The 24,748-nt window shown below is 41.9% G+C and overlaps 1 protein-coding gene across 1 annotated transcript; it reads left to right on the top strand.

Moving 5' to 3' along the window:
• Positions 1–1,816: 1,816 nt before the first annotated feature.
• On the top strand, positions 1,817–24,346 carry gcc2 (GRIP and coiled-coil domain containing 2). The gene is made up of 23 exons (XM_076263610.1): positions 1,817–1,949; positions 2,440–2,499; positions 8,141–8,225; positions 8,308–8,375; positions 8,492–8,596; positions 8,740–11,142; positions 11,292–11,352; positions 13,280–13,380; positions 13,638–13,736; positions 14,198–14,317; positions 14,718–14,882; positions 15,149–15,253; positions 15,585–15,747; positions 15,933–16,033; positions 16,172–16,249; positions 16,368–16,505; positions 18,358–18,479; positions 18,674–18,850; positions 19,053–19,267; positions 21,869–22,063; positions 22,303–22,442; positions 22,807–23,008; positions 23,223–24,346. Exons 1-23 carry the CDS (start codon positions 1,944–1,946, stop codon positions 23,294–23,296), a joined length of 4,983 nt encoding a protein of 1,660 aa, XP_076119725.1. The 5' UTR covers positions 1,817–1,943; the 3' UTR covers positions 23,297–24,346.
• The last annotated feature ends 402 nt before the right edge of the window (positions 24,347–24,748 follow it).

The raw sequence follows: 24,748 nt of genomic DNA on the forward strand, positions 1-24,748 counted from the left end.
ACTAGTTGGAAGTAAGTAACCAGAACTTTAAAGTCTTAAGTAAGGATAACTTCTTCTAAGTAAGCATTACTTGTAGACATCAAGTAAACATAACTTGGAAGAGAAAAGTTTTGTTTACTTAACTTATTTAAGGCAACGAGTTTCCACCCTTTTTTCAAGTAACCATTACTTATTATTTTTTACAGTGTAAAAAGCAAGGAGTCAAGTGTATTTCTGCTTGTTGGAACTGTCATGGTAACTCTTGCCAGAACATCAACCAGCCAGAAGATAACAGGAGTGAGGAGAGTTGAGGAATGAGGTTTGTTAAATTTTAAACTGATTAAGGAAGTTTTGTTTTGTAATTGTTCAATAAAACCACTTGTTATGGATTTTTTATGGACGGAGTCATTTTTACTCAAAACTAATGGCTGGGATAGATTCAGCACCCCTAAAAACCCCTAGTTAGACATCTCAAAAGCTAATATTGGTCAACAAAATGTTTTCATTATTTTCGCCCAGTCCCGCTGGGCACCCCAAACTTGATGGGCTCTCCAGGTGTTTCCCCGAGGATTTGGCCGTGGATAAATTGGGAGGTGTTACTAGACACCTATAGGAACACATAGGGCCCTATCATGACATTCTAAAGTGCATCGTCACTCGTCAAAAGTCTATTCAAATTTAGTAGGATGTCTAGTTCACATTGGGAGGGGTTTCATTATCAAACGTGGAGCGCATGGCGCAACAAGGTGTTCCTAGGTTTTTTAATCAGTCATATGGGTGTGTTTGGGGCGTAACATCATTTTAAACCAATGAGAATGACAACGCGCGATATGTCAAATAAATGCATCGGTATTTTAGCATTCAACGGCGCATTTGAAGGGGGCTGCTTGCGAGACCGTATGGAATAATCATTCTTAAACCATGCTTTACTAAAACCTAGCATAGCCTTCACGCATTTGCACTCGTCTATTATTTGAACTCATTGGCAAAGTGAAACTAACTTCACCAAGGAGTCAGTCAACGACAAGACAGTTATATGCAGTTACTTTCACTATTGACTGACAATGGGTTACCACGGAAAAAGCAACACTTACCCTAATATTGCTCAAATGACTGAATAAAACAACATTTATCCTGCAGAGGAGTTGCTTATATCTCGTGACAGTGCGTCTTCAGCTGTGCTCCATACTTGTCTCTGGCCTCTCCCCTAATCACTTTTAACTGTCATTACCAATTTGCAAATTATGGTGAATAACTATACTCATCTTGAGATGTACAGTATTTCGTAATATCTTTATTCTAATTATGTTTCCCATTGTAATCGTGCAATGTGTGCGTTCATGAATGATAGAAGGATGGTGTGCACCTGCCAATATGACTGTTGTTGACATGCGCTCTTAAAATAGCATATGAACAACTAGCCATTGACTTCTGACCATGTTTAGGTGGTGTATGATAGCGATTTTTAGACAACGCGCCAGGCCCCTCCCTAGGTTGTTAATTGCCACACCCTTGGTCGCAATGTTTAAAAAATAAGTGCAAAATACCGAATTAAGCTTTGTGCGGGTGAATAACGAGCTTTACGCCATGAGCTGGAGCCCAAAATACAGCCCATAGTAAAAAAAAAAGCTATTGGTAAGATTTTTTTTTGCAGATTGGCGGAAAAAAAGCCTAACTTTCCCTAACTAACTGACTGAATCTAGGCTAATCTATTGTTTGCATAGTGGGAGATAGAGACAGTAGCCTAGGCCTAAAAGAAACATATCGAAGGCATAGTAGGACGTCAAGACGCTCCCTCATGACGTGCATGTTGACGAAGACGGAAGAGGATATCCAATCCTGCAGATTGCACGTCAACAGTAGCTGTAGTGTAGAGAGATGCCTCGTTAAGTTAGGTACATTGTTCGTGGAAGTCTACATTTTGCCTGAAAGACCTAGCAATATCTTAAACATATTTGGACAAAATGGAGGTAAGTTCAGGTCACGGATCAGTATTCAGACAGTCAGCACTTCGCGGCTCATACCAACATAAACAAGCTATGGAACCCTAGCATGCTATGCTAGCTAACTATGACAGCTAAGTTAATTTAGCGTTGTTAAATCGAAGATGTGCATGTAAAGCAAATTATTGGCAAAATTCTACCGGAAGGTACTGAAATGTATTAATGTTTATTCAGGTTTTTTGTTCTAACTGGTTTCTAGACAGATTCAGCTTGATATCAAACTGGAAAATCAGCTGACAGTCTATAGTGTTTGACATTACCTGTATAACTTGTCAAGCGAGCTGTTTAGGCTACAGTACGTGCTTTGAGGGCATAACGTCAGGATTGTAGGCTACTGTCTTTTTTAAGCTCACTTCCTTGCATCATTGCATTTAGCCAAATCAAAGCCGTAGACTACACTGGATCATCGGTCTCTGTTTATCAATTAAAAGCAAACATCTGCCCTGTTTTGTTACAGCAAGAGCCGAATCCAGAGTCTATAACTTCTCCCTCTGGTCAAGGGCCTGGAAAGTCGAAGGTTAGTAGAATTGCCCTATGATAGCCTACTCCTATGCTTACTCCTACTCTAAGGGTACATACTTTATTGGGTCAAGTTACTTCCACTTCACCCAACATTCACCTCCACCACCACCCATGTGAAAAGAGAACTTATTAATGGAACTTTCCATGTGAAACCTGACAGAATTAAGTAATGTGGTTGCTGTTGCTGCATATATCAGAATCTGTAAGGTATTTTAACACCAGTAAAATTATTTGTTCAGTTTTAATGTTTTCATTTTTTCGCCCTTGAATTTATCAGAATGTCTTATCCTGGAAGCCATGCTTGGGCATTGTTATCTTTGAAAGTATTATTTCTAGCTAGACCAAACTTGAAATGCAAACATGTTCCCAGTATGACATGAACAATAAAAGTTTGTATGCCCATTGATTTTATATAAAGCCTTAGATTCTGAGCAAGTGCAAAACAATTGATATTGAGGCTATTGTAAAGATTTGCTTCTTGTACCAACATGGCATCAATCAGTATTTTGTCTTGAAATACAATATGTTATGAATGGTAGTTCATAATACATAATAGGTCTCACAGATTATCCACACTACCTACCCCATATGCAATTTTAGTCCTTTGAAAAACGCTAGTTTAATCCTGTAGATAATGCTGTATTTAACTAAAAATAATGATTGATACCAAATGACTAACAATAACAACTTTCATTTCATTGTTACCCACATGCCATACAAACTTTTAGGGCTCTATCTTGCACTCCAGCGCAATTGACTTTGTATACTTGCGCTTTCGTCTTTCCTATTTTGCAGTCAGCGCATATTGTAATTTTGTGCGCCCACGTTTCAGCGAAAAGGGGGGGCGTGTTCCGGCGCAAACGGTCCCTGTTCATATTTTGCAGTTTCAGAAAACAATTCCGCCACAGACCAGGGGCCTGTACTACGAAGGGAGCTTAACCTACCCAGATGTAACCCAGGGTTACTTTGTTAAACCGGGGTTGACAAAACCTGGTTATCTTAAATGGTGTAAATCGGTACTACGACGCTGATTATGAAGTTGATTTGTTGAGCCGGGGTTAACCTAATTGGAGTTTGTGCGCGTTCACATAAAAGGGGCGGGTTGCAGCGCAAGTCACCACTTTCAATGATGACGCGATCACCTTATTTTACGGATGAGGAATGCACAATTATTATGCCAAGTTATGAGGAATTAAAACCCACTCTACGACAAAAATCAAATACGTCGGCAGTGAACAAAGCAAGGCAAGGCTGTTGGCAACATATTGCAGATCGGGTAGCCTAAAAGTAAAGTTTTATTTCCATGTTCTTCAAATATGTGTTACGGAGGATTAATAGCTTGTGGGATGTCTGAAATGAGTTGAAATAATTAAATGGCCTATTTTGAGTTCATAGAAATGCCTACAGATGCAACACAATTCAGAAGTGGGCATAGCCTACAGATTACAGTAATAGGATAATTGAATGTTTAAGTAGCCCCCATTGACTGATTTAGTGTATGCCTAATCCTGTGAACATTTCAGATGCAACACCATTGCCAAACGTAGGCTACATGGCAGCAGGTGAAAATGAAACACAAACACATTATTCAGAATAGTAGGTTTATATAGATTGCATTAATATTTCTTAATTATGAAAACATGTAGGCCTAGAATGCTTATAGCCTTCACTTGGCCTCTGTTTTACAGCTAGCAAGAAAAAAGTGTCTTTGAACACTACTGTAAGGCACCAGAGTGTTTTACAGTAGCAGAGGAGTTGGCTATCGCAAATAATAGTGGAAGGCCGATTATGGAAGGGGTTGAGGGAGGCATTCGGTCGGATTCTGGTGCTGTGGAAATGTGTAGCCTTTATGTGCAGGGTACAGTAATATGACATTCAATTCAACAAGTTTGTTAAAATGGTGATTTTAATTTATTAGGCCTACTGTAGGCTGTGTCCGATTTATTTTCAGTATTACAGTATTCTTGCTATGACGAGTGACATTAGAGACGTCTGCCTAGATCATCTAACAAAGATAACGAATTCCCTCGGCTGACAATCTATATCTTCATAGAGAATATCGTCCGGGTATCTCCTATATATATATATATATATATATATATATATATATATATAGCGGTCTCTAAAACCCCTCGCCCTGCGAAGAGAGCCCCTCACAATTTGCGCTCCAATGTCGTATGGATCATCCAGGTACGCCGACATTGTCTTGGGAGAAATTGTTAGTGGAGGGGTGGTAGCCTACTTATAAAGGGTGTGGTTAACGGAAACCTCGGGTTAACCAAGAACATAACCTGCTTGGAGCAGGTTTGAGATGCAGCGTAAATTGCCATGGCAGCATACCTCGGTTAAAACCTATCCACCTTTCGTAGTACGAGTTAATAGGGAAGTTACGCCACACGTGATAAAGTTACTCTCGAAGTTACCCAGATAAGCCAGTAACCCCGCTTCGTAGTACAGGCACCTGGAACCTCCTGGTCTAAAGTCAGTGGCGCAAATTCAGATGCTATTTTAAGGGCGCATGCATGGCCACAGGCCTGCAGGAATGAATGCTATGCACACCGATCTACAGACACCCTGTGCACAGATGGAAACATTGAAAGCCTTGATAATATTTGTCCGTTTCCCGGTTTTGTTTGTGCATTGTCAACTAAAAATTTAGTAGCCTATATAGTATAGTATAGTGTAGTGTATATACTCTTTTGATCCCAATCCCGTGAGGGGTCTGCATTTATCCCAATCCGTGAATTAGTTAAACACACACAGCACACAGTGAACACACAGTGAGGTGAAGCACACACTAATCCCGGCGCAGTGAGCTGCCTGCAACAACAGCGGCACTCGGGGAGCAGTGAGGGGTTAGGTGCCTTGCTCAAGGGCACTTCAGCCGTGTCCTACTGGTCGGGGTTCGAACCTGCAACCCTCCGGTTACAAGTCCGAAGCGCTAACCAGTAGGCCACGGCTGCCATATATATATATATATATCATCTACATGCAATATCTTTACAACAACAACGCCTAATTACGACCTATTAATTTGGACAACTTTATACAGCCCTATAAAGGCTAAAATTACCTTTAGTTTTGTTCCAATTTACCAGTGTGTGGCTTTACAGTAAACATTGTGTGCGCTTTAACACCAGCCTATAAGCATTATTCCAGCTGCACTAAGGTTTTGACAAGCACCACAATTTTGCCTACCTTGTTGTAGCCCATCTGAAATAACTCCAAGCTTTGCTATGTTCCATCCATCCTTTCATTGTTTTCAAACAACGTTTTATATCCATGATGGCCTTGAAGTCTTGAGTTAGTAAATTAGCTTAAATCAACTTATTATGTGCTGTTAACCAGCAACCATAGATAGTAAAAGAAAGCAGCAAGTAGCCTTGGCTACAATTTCTGCAGTTGCTGCGTCCATTCATTGTTATTCTCTCTCCTGCTCAAACAAAAGTTGTGCGTGCATTAAGTTGATGATAACGTGTTTACAAACTCTACTTAAACTAGCCTACTGTCATGCAGTAAATGGGATACTGTGCAGAGTTGGAAAGTTAGGTCAACTTGGAAACTGTTTCTCGTTGTTGAGTTGCCTGATGGTAAGGTACAGCCGTAGCTTACACCTGCAGGAGCGCTTGCTTGGGCGCCTGTGTTGTGCAATGCACTTTGCTCCTCTTATCTATATGAAGCATACATAATTACAAGGACAACTATTGCTACACGAGGGAAATCAGTGTGGTGTCCGATGTGAAAAAATAGGTATAAATCTAGCGTACACATTTCCATGAATCACGGATGTGTTGATGACATAAATTAGGAAATATTAGAGGACTTAATGAGATGTGATGTTGAACTGCATGCCGATGCCATTTAACCCAAATGCCCCAGCAGCAGCACGGGAGAGGAGAGCTTATCTGACAGAAGATCTGCATTGTTTATAGTGAGGTAATGTTAGATTACATTGCAAAAATATCACCATGCAGTCATAACCTCGTGATTCAGTGAGAGTGATCCCAAAACATCGGAAAGTAACATTTCTGTATTACATTTTGTCAAGAGGAAAAATCAATAGCAAACTGTTCCCAACTGACTATAGCGCTGTGAACCGTTCCTGGCTGCGCCTGGCAAATCCGCCATCATAATAGCAATCCGCTATGGAAGCGTGCCTGTTTTTAAAGGGAATGTGAAATGACGCTCTGATTGGTTTATTGCATGTTACGCCCAAACCACACCCATGAGTAATGTAGCTACTACAGACCACCCCATTTTAGATTTGCGTTGGGCGCAACAGTCATTATCCCGCCGGTAAAATAGCATCAGCGCCCAAGATCCGCCCACAGAGCGACTTGCGCAAAGTCAATTGCGCTGGAGTGGAAGATAGAGCCCTTAGTGGGTCATTCATACTGAGAACATTATATTTTATCTGCCTTGGATTTGGGACCCATTCATAATATTGACTAGCCTCACTAACACCAGACCTATTCTCAAATGAGAATTGGTCTGGACTTCCTTGCTTCGCCTCTGATTTCCAAGGGGCATAAGCAGTGGTGAAATTAAACTTAAATTAGTAAATTAAACTCTTACCGAATCCTTTCCAAAGTAAGTTGTAAACAAAGGTGTTACGCACAGTTGTTTATTCAGTTTCAAAGAACATACATGTCTGTCGTTTCAAACTGAAGCCATGAGCGCAGCTTCTGGCATTGCCAACCATCCTCCTCTGTCTGTCATTGTATAAAGCACACCCTATACTGGATACAGTGATGGTCAAAAGTGTTGGCACCCATGCTAAAGTTGACTAAAAGAGGAATATAAAATCATCTTTTGGAAATTGATCTTAATGCCTTCAGTAAAAAAATTAGGAAATATCATATATCATAAATAAATAAATAAATGTTCTTCCTTAAAATACAGGGGTCATAAATATTGGCAGGCAGATTTTTATTTTTAAAGGCCAGTTATTTCATTGATCCAGGATACTATGCATCCTGATAAAGTTCCCTTGGCCTTTGGGATTAAAAGAGCCCCACATCATCACATACCCTTCACCATACCTAGAGATTGGCATGGTGTTATTTCAGTTAGCCTATTAGCTGGTTTGATTTGCATTGAGCTCAATAAGCTAAAAATAAAAATCTGCCTGCCTCTATGGGAATTTAACATACAGTAGGGGTGCCGATACTTATGACCCCTGTATTTTAAGGAAGAACATTTATTTATTTATGATACATTATTCATTCACAAAGAAAATTGGTGTCCTTAAAGGTTGGATATTTCCTCATTTTTTTTACTTAAGGCATGAAGATCAATTTCTAAAAGATGATTTTATATTCCTATTTTTAGTCAACTTGGGTGCCAACACTTTTGACCATCGATGTAAGTGGTTGTGATTGGTTCCTAAGTTTTGTGTGATTTTGGAAATCGCTGAGAATTGAAGAATTGCCAGACGGACCTGTAGAGCAAATTAATGCTAGATATGTACAAGGTTTGAACAGAATCTGAGTGAAGCCACAACCTTATTTGATGTGACACGGAATGATCCTAATCCATTATTGTTTTGTTGTTAAGATTAACAGTGAACATTCATTATCTTCAGTTACATTAAATGTTTTGTTTGTTGTAACTTATTTTGTTGTATTTTTTATCAGCTGGACACACTGTCAAAAGAAGACTTAATTAAGTTTGCAAAAAAACAAATAGCTTTAATGCAGAGGATGAAATCAAAATGCTCAGGTAAATGAAAACTCTCTTCACTGGTTGGTGTGTTATAAAGTGAAGCATTAAAGTAATTCAGTCTCACGTTTTTCGTTTTAAGATTTGGAAAAAGAAGTTGACACACTCAAAGCCCAGAAAAATAGTGATTCAGATGATTCTATTATCAAGGTATGTCAGACCAATCCACTCTAACCATATATTATATACTCTTGTACATCACATAGACCATTAGGTTGTGATTTCGAATTTTGATTAGTAAGTAAACAATGCATGTGTGTAAACAGGAATTGACAGAGAGGATGGATATGGTTCTTCTGGAGAAAGCAGAAACACAGCAGAGCCTGGTCCTTCTTCGCAAAGAAAATGAAAGTGTTAAAAAGCAGGCACAGGTAAAGAAAAAGTTTCATACTATCCATTTTGGAAAGCAGCACAGACTGAATGCAGTTACAAAGTGGCAAATTATTTGTAATTTTGTGAAGATGACATACTGTATACTATGTCAGATTTTTTTTAATGGTATTTATATTTACAGGATTATGTTGAGGCAATGGCAAAACTTCAAGAAAAGTTGGATCAAGCACAGAATGAGCACTCAACAAAACTTGATGCTCTACAAAAAGTAATTCAAACAGCAGAAGCTAAACACAGAGAAGACCTGGAAAAAGTTCAACAGCTCATGAAGGACAAAAGACAAGATGAACAGAAAAACGAAAAACATAAACAAGAGGAAATTGACAAATTGAAGACCAATCTAGAAGAAATTCACAAAAGCTATGAGGATAAGATAACTGGCTTTCAGAAGGAGCTAGAGGTAGAGAAGAAAAAGAGACTTGCTGAGACTGAAAGACTCCGAGAGGATCACCTAAAGGCACTCTCAGAGTCCCACCGTGAACTGGAAGACCTCCAGGGGCAGTTGGCAAACGTTCGTCAGCTACATGAAGAGGAGGTCAGAGACTTGATGTTGCAGCTGGAGGAGAATGCAGCAGACTTTGAGATGGAAAGAGAGCGACTCTTATCTCTCCAGGATGAGCTTTCAGAGCAGCTTGCAATGAAGGAAAATTATCTGCAAGATGTGCAGGAGGAGGAGGAGGACCCTAACAGACATGGGGCACTTAAAGATCCATTAGTCTGTAAAATGTTGAATTTCTCAGGTGCAGATGACCAGAATGATGAGGTGAGTCAACTGAAGGCAAACTTAGAAGACTTGCAGGCCCAGAACACCTTGTTTCAAGATGAACTTACATACCTACGTAATGTGAAAATAGAGCTGGAATCTGATCTAAATCACGTGAGACAGGAATTCCAACTGGAGAAAGAAGAACTTGAGTTCAAGATTGATGAACTTCAAATGACCAAAGATGATGGTGCAAAAACTTTAGAGAAAAATATGGAAAACCTTCACATCACTAATGAGGGAGGTGATATGACAATTGATCAGCATGAACAAGAGGTTCAAGACTTGAAAGAACTTCAAAAGACCGAATTACATGCACTTGAAAAAAAGCTGCTCTCACAAAACAAAATGGATAAAGAGACACTGGCCCAAGAAATGCAGGCGTTAAGAAACAGGTGCGAGCAACTATCTGTTGAGAAGAATTGTGCCATTGAAGAGTGCAAGCACACCCAGGAAATTCTGACGAGTTTTGAGTTAGAGCTTGGAGAAAAAACAGGTGACTTTTTAAAGCAGTATGATGCCATGAAGGAGCAAAGTGCATCTACTGTTCAGGATTTACAAGAGAAACTGAGGGTGACATGCAGTGAGCGAGACAGCTTACTGGAGCAAGTTGGGAGCCTTCAACTTACAGTAAAGTCATTGGAGGACCTCAAGATCTCCTCAGATGCTTTGCAAAAGCAAAATGAAGAAGTTCTGTACCAGCTTCACCAAAAAGAGACTGCTGTGGTGGAGCTGAACGAGATATTGGATGTGGCATCATCAGACAAAAACAATCTTCAACAGTGTTTAGAGACAGCACAGGCAGAATTGGCTAAACTTAGAGAAGACTGTGATTTGGAGAGATCAGAGAAATCAGTGGTCTCTTACAGTTTTGAAAGCATATCCAAGGAAAAGGAAGGGATGCAGTGTAGGCTAGATGAACTATCATCAGCTCTTGAAAGTGCCTTAACTGAAAAGGAGAGCATTGGGACAATAGTGACAGATTTGAAGAGCAAACTCTCTCTGGCCATCTCCGAGAAGGATGAGCAGCGTAGCCATCTTGAAGCGGCTCTGGAGGAGCTTGCTGCTCTTCAGGAAAAAGGAAAGCAGTCCCAAGATCTTATCAACAACCTGAAATCAGAAGCTATTAGCATATCGAATGAAGAAAGGGATAAACTTCAAAAGAGCCTTCAGATTATGTCAGATGAGCAGGAAGCACTAAAAATGGACAAGAATGCTATTGAGACAAAGCTCTCTGAAGCTTATGGTCATATCATGAACTTACTTGAACAAAATAACTGGGATGTATGCACAGATGACAAGGATCTTGCTGGTATTTTAGATGCTGTTATAGCAATGGCACAACAGGAAAAACTTGATCTGACCGACAGGGTAGCAGAACTGACAGAAGAGATGGAGAGATTTAAGCAACAGAGCGCCCACACTCAGGTTGAACTCCAGGCTCACGTAGAAGACCTCAGTCGTGAGAAGAGCTTATTAAAGGGCAATCTTGATGAGGTTGTGTCTGATGTAGAAGCCTTACAGAGAGATCTTTCTGAAATGAAGACTGTGAATGAAAAGATCAGAGTGGAAAACCAAGAGCTGCTTGCTCAAATTGCTGAAGCATCCGAGAAGTTGTCAGCCAGAGAACATGATGGAACGTCAGGGGGAAACGAGAAGAGCTTGGATGAAATCGATAATGAGAGAAAGGAGCTCCAGCAGCTACTGACAGAGAAAGACTCCCTTCTGAAGCAGCTGAGCGAGGATATGGCTATTTTACAGGTTAGTGCTTCTGACCAAAATTTCAAATGCTCAGTTGCGCATCATTACATCTGACTATTTTGTTAGTGCAGTTTCTTGAAAGAGCTTTTTAAAGACAAATCTCCTACAGTACATAGATACTCAGCTTCAGTTTCACCCTCTCTTTTCAGAAATCGACTCACAGTGATACCACCAGTGAAGAAAGCATGAAGGAGTACACTGAGAAAATAGGTTTGTATCTACAGAATGGCCTGTTTACATCTGACATGAGCATGTGTCTTGGCTGATCCGATCACAACACTGGACAGCTCTAAGTATGTCAGTTCACACCTGGCATTACTGTACATCTTCTGAGTGACCACATGTGATCAGGGGCCTCATGTACAAAGCTTGCGTACGTACAAAAATGCTGCGTACGCCACTTCTCACGCTCACGTCCGGATGTACGAAGACTGACTTGAACGTGAGAATGTGCGGTCCTCCACGCAAACTTCATGTCTGGCGTACGCACATTTCCAATGTGTATCGTCAGTTGGCGACACTTAGAGGCAATGCAGCGCAACAACATTAGTTGATCGCGAGTCTATATAGGCCTTTATTTGCACAGTATATTGTGAAACGTGGATTATTAAAAATGATTCGAATGACTTCGAAAGTAGGCCTATGTTTATATAAATGGACATGCAACATGCTCAAATTCTACTAAGTTATGCAACAACCTATCTGTGATGACAACTGTAGACTTATTAGAGGATACGAATTAAAAGGGAATGTGAAACCTATAGCCTACACATATAGATAGAATAGATAGGCTGACTAATAAGCGCGGATATAAGCTATTTACCTTGGTGTGATTGACTGTATAGGATACTTTGACTTTCCTCGAGTAAGCATTCGCATTATTGTTGTCACACTTGTGTGCAAATATAGGGATATGATCCAGAAATCGTAATGTTGTGGCGATGTGGCCTGGATCAACTTAATTGTTTATTCCACCTCGAGTGCGCGATGCGTGGTAGCCTACTTGGACACGATTGATGTAATGTTTTTTTTAATTAATGCAGTTGTGTTGTAATGGTTCAAATACATCAAACCCAGTTATGCGAACCCTGTCACCTACTTGCAGACTGACCAATAATTCTACCACGGTCTCTGACCCTATAGCTAGCCACTGCTACGCTCTGCCACTACTGATTTTTTTTTCTTATTAATTACAGATGATAAAGACGTACGATTATTGACATTTTGTCGGATAAACACTTCTACCTCGCATTCGCTGGAGATATTTTTTTTTTTTTTTTATTAATTTGATGATTTCAATTATTATACTTTGGAGCAGGTTCGAGTATGAATGGATCCACAAATGAGTTTTCATTGTTATTAATATTGCGGGATAGGCCATTTTGTCTTCGCGGAGGTCTGCGCTCTCGAGTGGCCTTCTAGTTAGCATATTAAAATGAGTGTGATTGAGGGAGGAGAGAGGGTGGAGTGTAATGCTCGTGCATGTACGCTTAATTTCACGTTAATTGGGATGTACAAAGAAAGGCTGCGTGGAATGCTGCGTACGCACAGTTTCATAAATCAGGATTTTTTTGTGCGTACGCTACTTTTCAGGTTTGCACGTACGCATTGTTTTAGTATGAAATCCACGCAAGTCTTTGTACATGAGGCCCCAGATCTTACTTCCCCAATCATTTCTGTTTGCAAAGACCAATTGTGTCATTTTTATTAACAGGTGGGAGGCAGCAAAACTCTTTCCATGCCTAGTCTGTGGTAAATTAAAAATAAAACAAAAAACGAAAAGCAACAAAAACAATACAGATAATATAATAATATATATATATTATTTTTAAAAATGCCATTTGCACATGAGTGCATGAATGATTGCATACCTCCACTTACTGTATACAGAGGATGTCAGTTGAGTAGTGTGACCCTAGGAAACACTAGTGTTAAAAAGTGACCTTTGTGGTCTCCGAGTGTGGTCTGAGCAATTGGATCTCAATGTGTCCTCAAAGCATGTTGTGTACACACCTGCATTTTAATGCCATGTGTGAACAGGGCCCACGTGAATGAAATTCCGTCATAAATAATTGAATGATTAATGCATTTTTAAATCCTTAATATCACCTGTGGTCATTATTGTCCTTTCCTTTAGCAATACTGGAAAAGGAGAGCAAAGAAAAGGACGAGAGGATGAACAAAATCAAAGTGGTGGCTTTGAAGGCCAGAAAAGAACTGGATAGTAGCAAAAAGGAGGTGAGACATCTGTTGTTTCGTGATAAACTTTTTATCGATTTCAAGAGCTCAAGTTTGGGGCATTGTTAGGCAAGACAGTTACAAACAGCGGATCTGGTGTGATCAAATTAAAAAAATGCTCTGCCATATAAGGATATTTGTAGCAGTGAAATATTATATGTTTATGCATGTGCATATGCATAGAGTTGTTGACTTAAGTTGTCACAGTTTTTGTAAACAGGTTTTACCCAAGCATACTGTTTCTTTCCTAATCCCAGGTTCTTGCATTGAAAGAAGAGGTGGTAGCTTTACAAGCAGAGCGGGACAGAGTTTCCAACTCAATGAAAGACATTATCCATGGGGCTGAAGACTGTAAGGTATTTATCAGCATCATGCAAATCAGTTTCAGGATAAAATCATCAAGACAAGTTCCTTAGCTACTTTATGCTGTGAAAGTAGTATAAATTATTGTCCATTAAGGAGTACAGAAAATCTGTGGTTGTCAGTTACACTAGCACTACTTGGTATTGGCCAATGTTCAGGTTAGTTCTGATTTATTAGCCAATAAAGATCAGATATTGGAATTCTTATTAGGAGATAAGTAGATGTTGGATCCCTAATTATGAGGCTTAATGCGTTGTCTGTAGTAGAAGAAATATCTTATTCCAGCAACACCTATCAATGAAAGGAATCCATGCAAGCCACACTTTAGTTCTGCAGGTTGATGCTCATTCCGCTGCTATTAAACAAACATGTATTGGTTGCCTCATTTTTGCCTCCATTCACATCCAGTCATACTGTATGGATAACATGAATACTTCATGAATTTAATTTCCAGAACCTCATGATGGATTATGATAAGCAGACTGAGCTATTGGATAAGGAGCGAGAGAAGCTTGAGGGGGCGGAGAAACAAATTGGAGATTTGACCAAACGTCTGCAAACTGCCATGCAGCAGGTATTTCTTATAACTTGACCCACAGCTCTTGTTAAGAATAAACCGAGATGGAATAAGTACCTTTTTACTTTTGTTTTACACAAGCTATGAATTTGTCTTCTTGACATTGGTTAACATAATGTTTCAGACAGTGGCACAGTAGTTCTTAATTTGAGTGTTTAATACAGGAACACTATTTACAGAGTGGAATCGATGTGTTGTGTTGAATATGCCACTACAGTATATGGCTGTTATTTGATCCAAGATCTCCCTAGATAAGGACGGTTGCTGAAACGCACACCAAACATGTTCTGGTCACAAGTCTTTTTGTTTTCAGATAGTTTGTCATTTTGGTTTTCTATGGTGGCTTTTTTCTTGTGCCTTGTGCTTGTCACGTAATCTTTCCCTTTCGCTCCCTCAGCATGAGCAGTTTGAGTCGGAGAGAGAGGACTTGAAGGCTCGATTGGAGACTCTGCAGACTAACGTCAGGCAGCTGGAGGCTCAAGCTTTAGAAATGCACAAAGTCAAATGTGCACTTGAAAAAGACCTGGAGGGAGAAAGGCTCTTAAAAGAACAAAAAGTCAAGGTACCACAATAACAGTGGGGCCAGAGGGGAGATGAGTGGGATAGTCTGTGACACTGAATGCATCTTCAATTTGTCCGTGAGGGCCTCTCAAAATATAAAGCTGCTGGTGGCCCTGCATCCACTTTGTGTGTTTGTTTATTTTTCTCGGTTTTCTGGTTACTGTCCTGAAAACTTTTAAGAGTACTCTATGTAATTCCAGAAATAACATTGAATCCAAAGTAGCTTTTAAGTATTAAATACAGTAAAACTCTTTTCTTTTGCAACAGGAGCACGTGTCTGCTGTTAAGGAGGTGGAGGAGCTCCAGAGTCAGCTGCGTAGACAGAAGCAGCAGCTGCAGCAGACTGCACAGGAACTCGAGCAGCTTCGCAGGGCAAGTCGTGTTATCATAACACACACCTGCTAGTCTGTGTTGATGTTCATAATTTATAGCTTAGGTGTGCATGAACGGAATAGTGTGCAGTTTGATGTTTGGCTTTTGCAAAATAATACATGAAGTGAAATGCGTTTGTTTAGGAATAAGCAAATGCTGCGGTGAAGCATCTTATGGATTCTTTCTTTATGGACTCCCCCCTTAAGTGCACCTGTTTATGAATGCTAATAAATCAGTTCCTTTGTAGTACTTGCAGTACACAGTTCAAATTGGCTAAATCCACAAATTACAAAAAAACGTTTTGATAAACCTCCCTCCCTGATCACCACAGGATGCTCAGCAGAGCACTCTCCTGGACATGGAAATGGCCGACTATGAGCGCCTGGTTAAAGAGCTCAACAGTAAGATCACAGAGAAAGACACCAAGATTGAGGATCTGGGAAGGCAGCTACAGACCCAGAAAACGAGAGAGGAAAGCTTGAGCGAGGAGATCGGTGAGGCAGCCTCAAATCTCAGAACTCATCATTGATCATTTTTACTGAACAGTCTCTAATCACCTATGAAGTTTGCATTTGCCAAGAACACAGTGCAATCTGAATGGGTTATGTGACCTGGACATGAGATCAAAAGCTTTCTATAATGTGTCAGATGCATTTTACTCTGTTAATGGCTCCCCTAGAATCCCTGAAGTCCCAGGTAGACCAAGGGGAAGAGAAATCATCCAAGATGAAACAGCTGCTGGTGAAAACAAAGAAGGATTTGGCTGATGCCAAGAAAAATGTGAGTCGCTCGCTCTACTACGTAGCCCAAGCTCCCTCCACAGATCTATCCACACCTCCATTCATGTGCTTATTATTAATGAGGTTTGATCTGTGTCACGGCCCAGTTGCACTGATGTTGATGTATGTATTGTTGCAGGAAGCTTCTCAGATGCTTTCCAATGCTGCTTTGAAGGGAGAACTGGAGGCACACCAACAACAACTGGAAGACTATAAGGTAAAGTACAGACCACACTCCCACTTGGTTTTAGAGATTTCATCAAGACCGTTGAATCCTTCTGAACTATACAGGGACTATGGATGAGTGTTTTATGCATGCACCTGTCTGATTGCAGATTCAGTGCAGTGAGCTAACAGCTGAGCGTCACCGACTGCAGGGGCAGCTGAAGGCTTCGGTTGAGCAGCATCAGAGGACGTCAGGATCCTACCAGCTGAGACTGACCACCCTACAGGAGGAGTGCAGCACAGCTAAGGTAGTGAAGTCCAGTCCTCCCATCTGCCCTGGCCTCTCAGGTGCCTCCACAGAGTGTACAGTGGAGTAAACTGTGTTTTGTCTTTTCACATAACACATGCATTTGTGAGTGGTGGAGTATCAATATTTAGATATGTGTGATGTCTTTATTTTTTCTTAAAATCGTTTTCCTTTTTTTTTTTAACCTTATTTCATATTTATATACGGCTGGATTAACAAACATTTTGCTACCTTGTAGGGGTGTACTAGAAATGACTACGCCTGACTTCAGCGATATTTCACATTGCAATACTGTTTCGGTTTTTCAAAAACACAATATATATCCTATACTGTAGCAGCCTAGCAGTACTGCTACACTTTAGTTGTTGCCGCTACCCATAAGAAACTGCCGCTATGCTTTCATGAGCCACCTACACTTTTGTTCTTGCACCGCATACTGCAAAAATAGGAACCTTGCAGGAGTTGTGGATATGTATTGTCTGCATATATTAGTTTGCATAGCCTACACTTTGTTTAGGGGTTATAGTTGTGTGCTGGGGTGTCATTGTAACTCCTGACTTCACCATGCTAGCTGGAGAAAAGTAAGCAAACTGTGGAGAGACATCTCAGTAGATAAATCTAATTTGTATAGCATTTTGTTGGCTTAGATTTTCTAAATGTTACTGAGAAATATGTTAACCTTTATTGGTTCAGCTCCAGAGCTTAGATGGATCATTAGGATGCTCCAGGACTGAAAGTATCAGGGACAGAAACTTCGGGGTTTCGGCCCTTCCCTTTAACTTGTGAGCAACAGGGAGACGCAAGATACAGGTTCAGTCCGAGTAGTTGCAGCTTTATTTTAGTGGCCAACAGTTCATACTATAAGTCTGCTTCAGCAATTCTGTGTTAGTCACCAGTTTCCTTCTTCCAGCTCCTAGATTATAATCAGCTGTATTTTCTCTTTCTGTCTACCACTCACACTCTATGGACTGAGCTGTCATTAAGGAAGCCACACCACTTTTATAACAAGACACTATGAATGTTATTTTGTTGACTTGTGGTTTTGCTGCTCCTGTACCATGGAGGACAGATCTATTATGAGTTCTGTCCATCATTGGAAAAATGTTGCCGTTTTCCTCCCAGTGCCATAAGTGGCTGTGGCGTTTTGTATAGCAGATGTTTAGCTCATGGGTATGATGTCCCACCAGATCTCTCCATGAAATCTGTTTCGAACTGACCATTGGATGGACCTGTATGTTCTCTCACCCTCTTGAGTCGCATATCTCTGCTGTAAAACCCCCAGCAGGCTCGGTGGCCGCCGGCTCAACTCTCCGCCCCATTACGTGTGTGACACGCGAGTGCTCCCAGTCTGAGTGCTCTGGCCTGCCTACCCCCCCCCCCCTCCTCTCCACTCCACAGACCGAGCCCTGCACTCAAGAGTCCAGGTGCCTTCCAAATAGCTGTATAGATTTTCCATTCCAGTGGTCTGCAAGTCGGCACCATTGCTAAATGGCTTAAACAAAACTTAATTATAGAATGACACTCCTGAGTGATTTCCCCCACAGGCCTAATGCCTGGTGATGAATAGCGCGCTTCAGCCCAGAGAAAAAGGGAAGAGCCTGCATCACTCCCACTGCTGGGACTGCTGCAATCATTTGTATTAATTAATTGTCTGAGGATTTGACAGTGAAAAAAACCCATAAAAAAACAAAAAAAAACATAAAAACATGTACCAGAGGTAAGACAACCCACAAGAGATACATGTTTGCAGTTTCCTTGTTTTGTGTTTGGTCATTATGATATTCATCCTGGAATAGTTCTGCTGGTGAATGGCAGTCTCATTTGCTGGTCCTCTGTGTGACTTGACCCCTCAGGCTGAACTGGCTGCAACCACATCAGAATTTGAGAGCTACAAAGTGCGTGTGCATAATGTTCTAAAGCAGCAGAAAAACAAGAGCTCGGCCCAAAATGACAGTGATGTCACCAAGCAGGAAAGGTCAGTCTTGTTACCTGTTGAGAATTTCTATGTGTGTGTGTGTGATTGTGTCACTTACAACATAATATAAATTAGTTTTTTTATTGTTTTGTTTTGTACCTGTGTGTGTGTGTGTGTGTGTGTGTGTGTGTGTGTGTGTGTGTGTGTGTGTGTGTGTGTGTGTGTGTGTGTGCGTGCGTGCGCGTGCGCATTAGGGAGCACATGGAGAGCATGCTGGAGCAGCTGACGTCTCGGTTACAGGACACGCAGCACAGCCTCCAGGCCAGCAGTGCAGAGCTGCAGCAGCTGCAGACGGAGCACGACACACTGCTGGAGCGCCACAACAAGATCCTGCAGGAGACCGTCGTCAAAGAGGCCGAACTCCGTGAGAGGTGTGTGTGTGTGTGTGTGTGTGTGTGTGTGTGTGTGTGAGAGAGAAAGAGAGATGCTACCTAGAGACGATCTCATTCATCCGATAAATGGGGATGTTTTCGGATAAGGAACCCCTGTTGTATGAATTTTATACGTTGATGACGTTACTGTTCCATCTTTAAGGTTCTGACGTGCTGAGGCCTTCTGTTGTGTGTCCGACAGGCTCTTAACACTGCAGTCTGAGAACATGGCTCTGAAAGCGGAGCATGCCCAGACGGTCAGTCAGCTGAGCTCGCAGGCCGACGTCCTCCGCAGCAGCTTCCGGGAGCAGTTGCGCCACGTGCAGGACGAGCATCGCGGCACGGTGGAGACACTGCAGCGGCAGCTCGGCCGCCTGGAGAACCAGCTCTTCCAGCTGCAGAAGGAGTCCAGCGCCAGTAAGGGCCTCTCCGCCGCAGCCACAGTGGTCATATGGGCCACTCTGTCATAGTAGTCATATGGGCCACTCTGTCATTAGTCATATGGGCCACTCTGTCATTAGTCATATTGGCCACTCTGTCATTAGTCATATTGGCCACTCTGTCATAGTGGTCATATGGGCCACTCTCTCATTAGTCATATGGGCCACTCTGTCATAGTGGTCATATGGGCCACTCTCTCATTAGTCATATGGGCCACTCTGTCATTAGTCATATGGGCCACTCTGTCATTAGTCATATTGGCCACTCTGTCCTAGTGGTCATATGGGCCACTCTGTCATTAGTCATATTGGCCACTCTGTCCTAGTGGTCATATGGGCCACTCTGTCATTAGTCATATTGGCCACTCTGTCCTAGTGGTCATATGGGCCACTCTGTCATTAGCCACCAAGAACACTCTCATGTGGAACACCTACATTACAACAGAGGTTGAATTGAAGCAATAAGCCCTGAGAGGCTGTAGGTTCCACTGATTTTAGAACAGCTAAGGGGCGTTGTTGGGCACAACGTGCAGCGGAGTAAAACCCCTATTAGCTGGTCTAAAATCAGTGGATCCTACGGACTCGAGTGGTTTATTGCTTTTCTAAAATGGTTACTACATTTATCTGGCAAGATTTCATAAAATAAAGACACAGCATTGAGAAATGTAACAATTTATTAATAGATAATCATTCTTCCGCCAAGAAATATATTTCCTCTATCTGAATGGTTGCCAAGCAACGTCGACACGCAGCTACTCTAACTTTTGTATGAAGTGGTAGTGCAGCACTATAGAGCGAAATGCGGTCAAGGTGTATGCTTGTGTTGGATTTTATAACATTGAACGTGATTCAGCCAGTCATAATCAAGGACCGGAACTATCCGTTTTAGTATTTAGAACTATTGTAACTAAGATACTGTAGCTAGTGCTGAACCAGAAGCTGTAGCTTTTGTAGACCAGGTACACATCAATCAGTTCATCCTGTTACTCTGTTGTTGCTTAACCCAGCCCAACTCAAAAGGTACAGCACTCGCAGATTTCTCAGGCAGCTACAGTTTACCGAGAGTGCAATAGCTGTCTGAATGTTTAGTTTGTGTCTGCTCACCCAGCTGTCAGAAATACTGTACCCGTCATGGCGTTTGGATTGTGTTCGCTTTGTCACAGCTGCTGTAATGTGCCAAGTTCAAGTTAGCCTGATAATTCAGTAGACAGACAGGCCTGTGGAAAAGAGTTAAAGCGTGTCAATGCTTTAATGAAGTATATGTGTGTGTGTGTGTGTGTGTGTCTGTGGTAACTACCTTGGGTAGGACAATCTGGTGGCTGTAATATGGGGTCTTAATTTGCGAGATCAGGGTGGTGTTTGTGTTGGGATCCGTGTGAAGCTGAGCTGCTGCTGGCTCCAACCTCGGGCTCCTTTATGTTGGCTGCTCAGGGCACAGCTGTGCAGGCGTGTGCTGGAGCGTCGAGCCCAGCTGCCACGCTGCCTAATGATGCCCGGTGCACCGCGTCTCAGCACCCTTCGTCGCTCCGCAGCCAGGTGCTCGTTCCGGCGCGGGAGGGAGCGGCTCCAGCCTGGCGCTCTCTCTCTCTCGTCTGTAGGGACAGCGGCATCAGGGCTGTCCCTACAGAGCTGGAGACGGGCATAGTATTTATGCACACGCAGGGGCCGCATCCTTTAAAACAGCACCCCACACTGTGGCAGACACGCGGTAGCCCCCTCTCAGAGCATCCATCAAATCAGGGTGCCCCTATTGACTGGCAGCTCTTGACAAACGATTTGTTCTCTTATGTCTTCATGCTTGTTTGTTTCTCCTACGTCAGCTGTCCAGCAAACAAGCAATATTTGGGAGTGTTAAATAGCTGCATTTGGGGCTGATAAATAGATAGCAGTGTGAGCTTATTTAGTCTCTGTGGAGAGTGTGCTGTTGGGGTTTTGGGCTGTGAATGACAGGCTATTGACTGGGCACCCCATGTGTGAAGGGCAATTTTGGCAAGATGCAGCAGATGTGAGAATTCCTCTTCCCACACTGCTCTCACTTAACACATCAGTCTCAACATGTCCGCCTACCTTTGAATGGCTACCACACTGTTGAAAATGAGCCAGAGCTGGCACACAACTATACTTGCAAGACTTGCTTAGTCATTTCATCGTGTAAAACCAGAACTTAAATCCCGTTATGACTCATGTTGGTTGTTGCTAAATGATAATACATCAAATGAAATACTGTACAGTGTCATCTTGAGCATATGTCTTTTATACCACCTACGCAATGAAGAAACACAGTGTACCACAACACAAATTACACAGTAAAATCATAGACTTTGACTTTGACTATGACTTCTGAGTTGCCCATGACTGCCCTCTGCTGGTACGTTAAAGTAAACCTCAATCTAGAGGCTCAGCTATATTTTGCCTAAGAGAACCTAGAGCCAATGTTTCACTGAAATGACTTCTGTTGTGTTTGTTGAGCGATAACCCCTCCCCCTGCATGACAATCTCCTTAACGGCCAGTCTCCTTTTTTCTCTCTCTCTCTCTCTCTCTCTCTCTCTCTCTGTCTCTCTGTCTCCCTCCTGCCAGGCTCAACCCCCCTGCAGCAGGGTAAGAAATTGATGCAGGAGCGGAGGCCCACGGACCTGCCTCTGTTAGAGCTGCAGTCCATGGCGCGAGAGGAGGGAGAGGGCATGGAGACGACCGAGACTGAGTCCGTGTCCTCTGCAGGCACGCCGCTGCCCTCCCTGGAGCAGCTCCTCTCCTCTCCAGATCCCAAACATGGTGAGACCCCCCCCTCCCCCCCCCCCCCAAAAGTCAACTTTCACCTGAATGACTTTTGTCAGAGTGTCAACAGTGGTCTATATCATCTGGTCATTTGATTATGTCACTATAATAGGAACCAGGCCATTTTGTCACTGCTACAAAAGCTATCAACTTTTGTCTATTGTTATTTGGTTGAATTTGTTCACCTCTTGATATAAAACTGGCATGGAATGAACTGAGATGTGTGCTGTGTGCAGAGCCATTTGTGTGGCAGGTGGAGCCCACGAAAGAAGAGCTGACTCAAAAACTGAACACAGCTACGCGTAGCATGGAACACATGAATGGGCTGCTGCATGAAACAGAGGCTACAAACGCCATCCTCATGGAACAGATCACGGTAAACACACACAAACACACTCAGCCTTTCTCAGTGGAAGAATAAGTGAAGTACACCATGGTCATTATGAAACACTAATTAAATTGCAAACTATAAACAGATATCTATTATTATATTATTGTGTATATACTCTCAATCACTCCAATGCACAATTGTCTCCCTGAGACACACACATCAACACCAGACATTCTCCTGTCCAGTTATAATGCTGTCTGTTAAGGCTGGATCTACCGCCCTCCCACACCCACCATGATCCATGCCTCCTCTCACTGACCCCTCTCAGTGAGGCAGGGCTGAGTGATGGCTTGTCAGACTGCTGTTTCCACCCTCTCATGCCCCCCTCCCCTGCCTCTGCCCCCCACAGCTGCTGAAGAGCGAGGTGCGGCGACTGGAGAGGAACCAGGAGCGGGAGAAGTCGGTGGCCAACCTGGAGTACCTGAAGAACGTGCTCCTGCAGTTCATCTTCCTGCGCTCGGGCAGTGAGAGGCAGGCCCTGCTGCCCGTCATCCACACCATGCTGCAGCTCAGCCCCGAGGAGAAGAGCAAGCTAGCCGCCATCGCTCAGGGTACCACCACATCTCTGCTCACTCACATCCAAACGCCAATAAAAGAAATTGGGCATCTTTGCAGAAGCATGACAGTCACTGCTGTTGTGATTAAATCTATTTCCCTGTGTAAATTTGCAAAGATACTGTATGTCAGTGTACCAGTATGTTCATCTGTTTGTTTAGTATCTTTTTGTGTTCATATAAAAATGTAAATGCTATCTGTGGTCATCAGGTGAAGAGGAAGCAGACCGGTCCCGAGGCTCTGGGTGGTCCTCCTACCTGCACAGCTGGTCTGGGATCCGATGAGAGTTGCAGCCGCCGCGGGCTCCTCTTACTGTGACCTCACCTCAGCTTGCCATCATCTTTCAAATAATAACAAAGTACAACCCATATGCCTTTTCCACAAAAATAGATCTGTTTTTATATTTTGATAAAGATTCCTTTATTGCAGTTCTACATTATTTATAAATGACTTGAATATTAGCTAGGCCTTCATATAAGCTGATGGGCTCGTTATTACCCATGACTTATAGCTGACACTGTTATCCATGTTTCTTGTTTTTCCAATGTATAGCATACTGTATGTTCCTTCACTTAAATATTTTGCATCTGTGAGTCAAAAAACTGTTTCTGAAACATTCACATTCCTTACCCTTTGTTGATTTTAACACTTTAACTGTAATTGATCTCAAAAGGGATAATATACTTTTTACAGGTATGGTTACAGGTATATTATTGTTGCACACTGTAGAATATCAAGGATATTGTGGAACTATACTGCACATTATTTTCTGTTTTCAATTTGTTTAATTTCAATATAATGATTCATATCAAGGTATCTTTATTAACTGAAATAATACATATGTTCAGACACTCAACAGAGGCTCATGAGATTATACTGAAATAAATGACCCACTGTCAAACATAACATGAGGGGGACCAAATGGAAATAAATGGGTGTTTCTGCTATGATTTTCCACCTTGTATGGAAAGCTTATGGATAGCTTAAGCTAAGGAGAAATTATTGACAAATGAATGAAATATCTTAACTGAATGTATTGCATTTTATAATATTATTGTACATAATTTAAATAGTGAGTATTGTTTAAGTATTGATCAGTCATGCAAGGAATATATTTAACATTTTGCTCTTGATAAATATCCGTTCAACTCGGTCAGTAGCCTGATGATGGTCTCCTCAAAAAGGGTTTGAACCCTTAACACCCCCCCCCCCCCCCCCTTATAGAAAGGTTTAGAGATTTACTCGGAAATGTGCAATTTGACCACACTGATTCATTACATGCATCAACTGCGAGTAATACAATTGCTGTTTCGAAATAAATCTGTCCATTAATTGGTGAACTGAACCAGTCCGTCTTTGACTCTTACTTTGGTGAATGGGACATGGAACGATACAATTAGGATTTGTGTTCTCTATTTTGGGGGAAAGACTTTTTTCATCGAAGTAGAACACTGACATATTTTTTGAAAAGAGCCTTAACTGGCTGCTACTTTGTGTTCACTTAGCCTACTATTGTCTTTCTCTTTTGACATAGTTTGCCAAATCCATCGCAGTCTGAATCCACCTCGCAGACAGTAACAGGTTAAGGCCTGTTGTGGAGTACAGATGCAAGTAAAAGCAAGTACAATCCATTCTTAGTAATTTATGGCAAGATCAAGCTTCGTCAACATGTGGGCAACTTAAAATATTTGCGGATAATGTGGACACGTCGAACCATCCCCACCTAAGAAAGGCTT

Source organism: Alosa pseudoharengus, unplaced genomic scaffold, assembly GCF_046254945.1.
Source record: "Alosa pseudoharengus isolate Yale_2024_CS ecotype anadromous, Long Island Sound unplaced genomic scaffold, YU_APseudo_1.1 YU_APseudo_1.1_scf_3, whole genome shotgun sequence".
NCBI lineage: Eukaryota > Metazoa > Chordata > Actinopteri > Clupeiformes > Clupeidae > Alosa > Alosa pseudoharengus.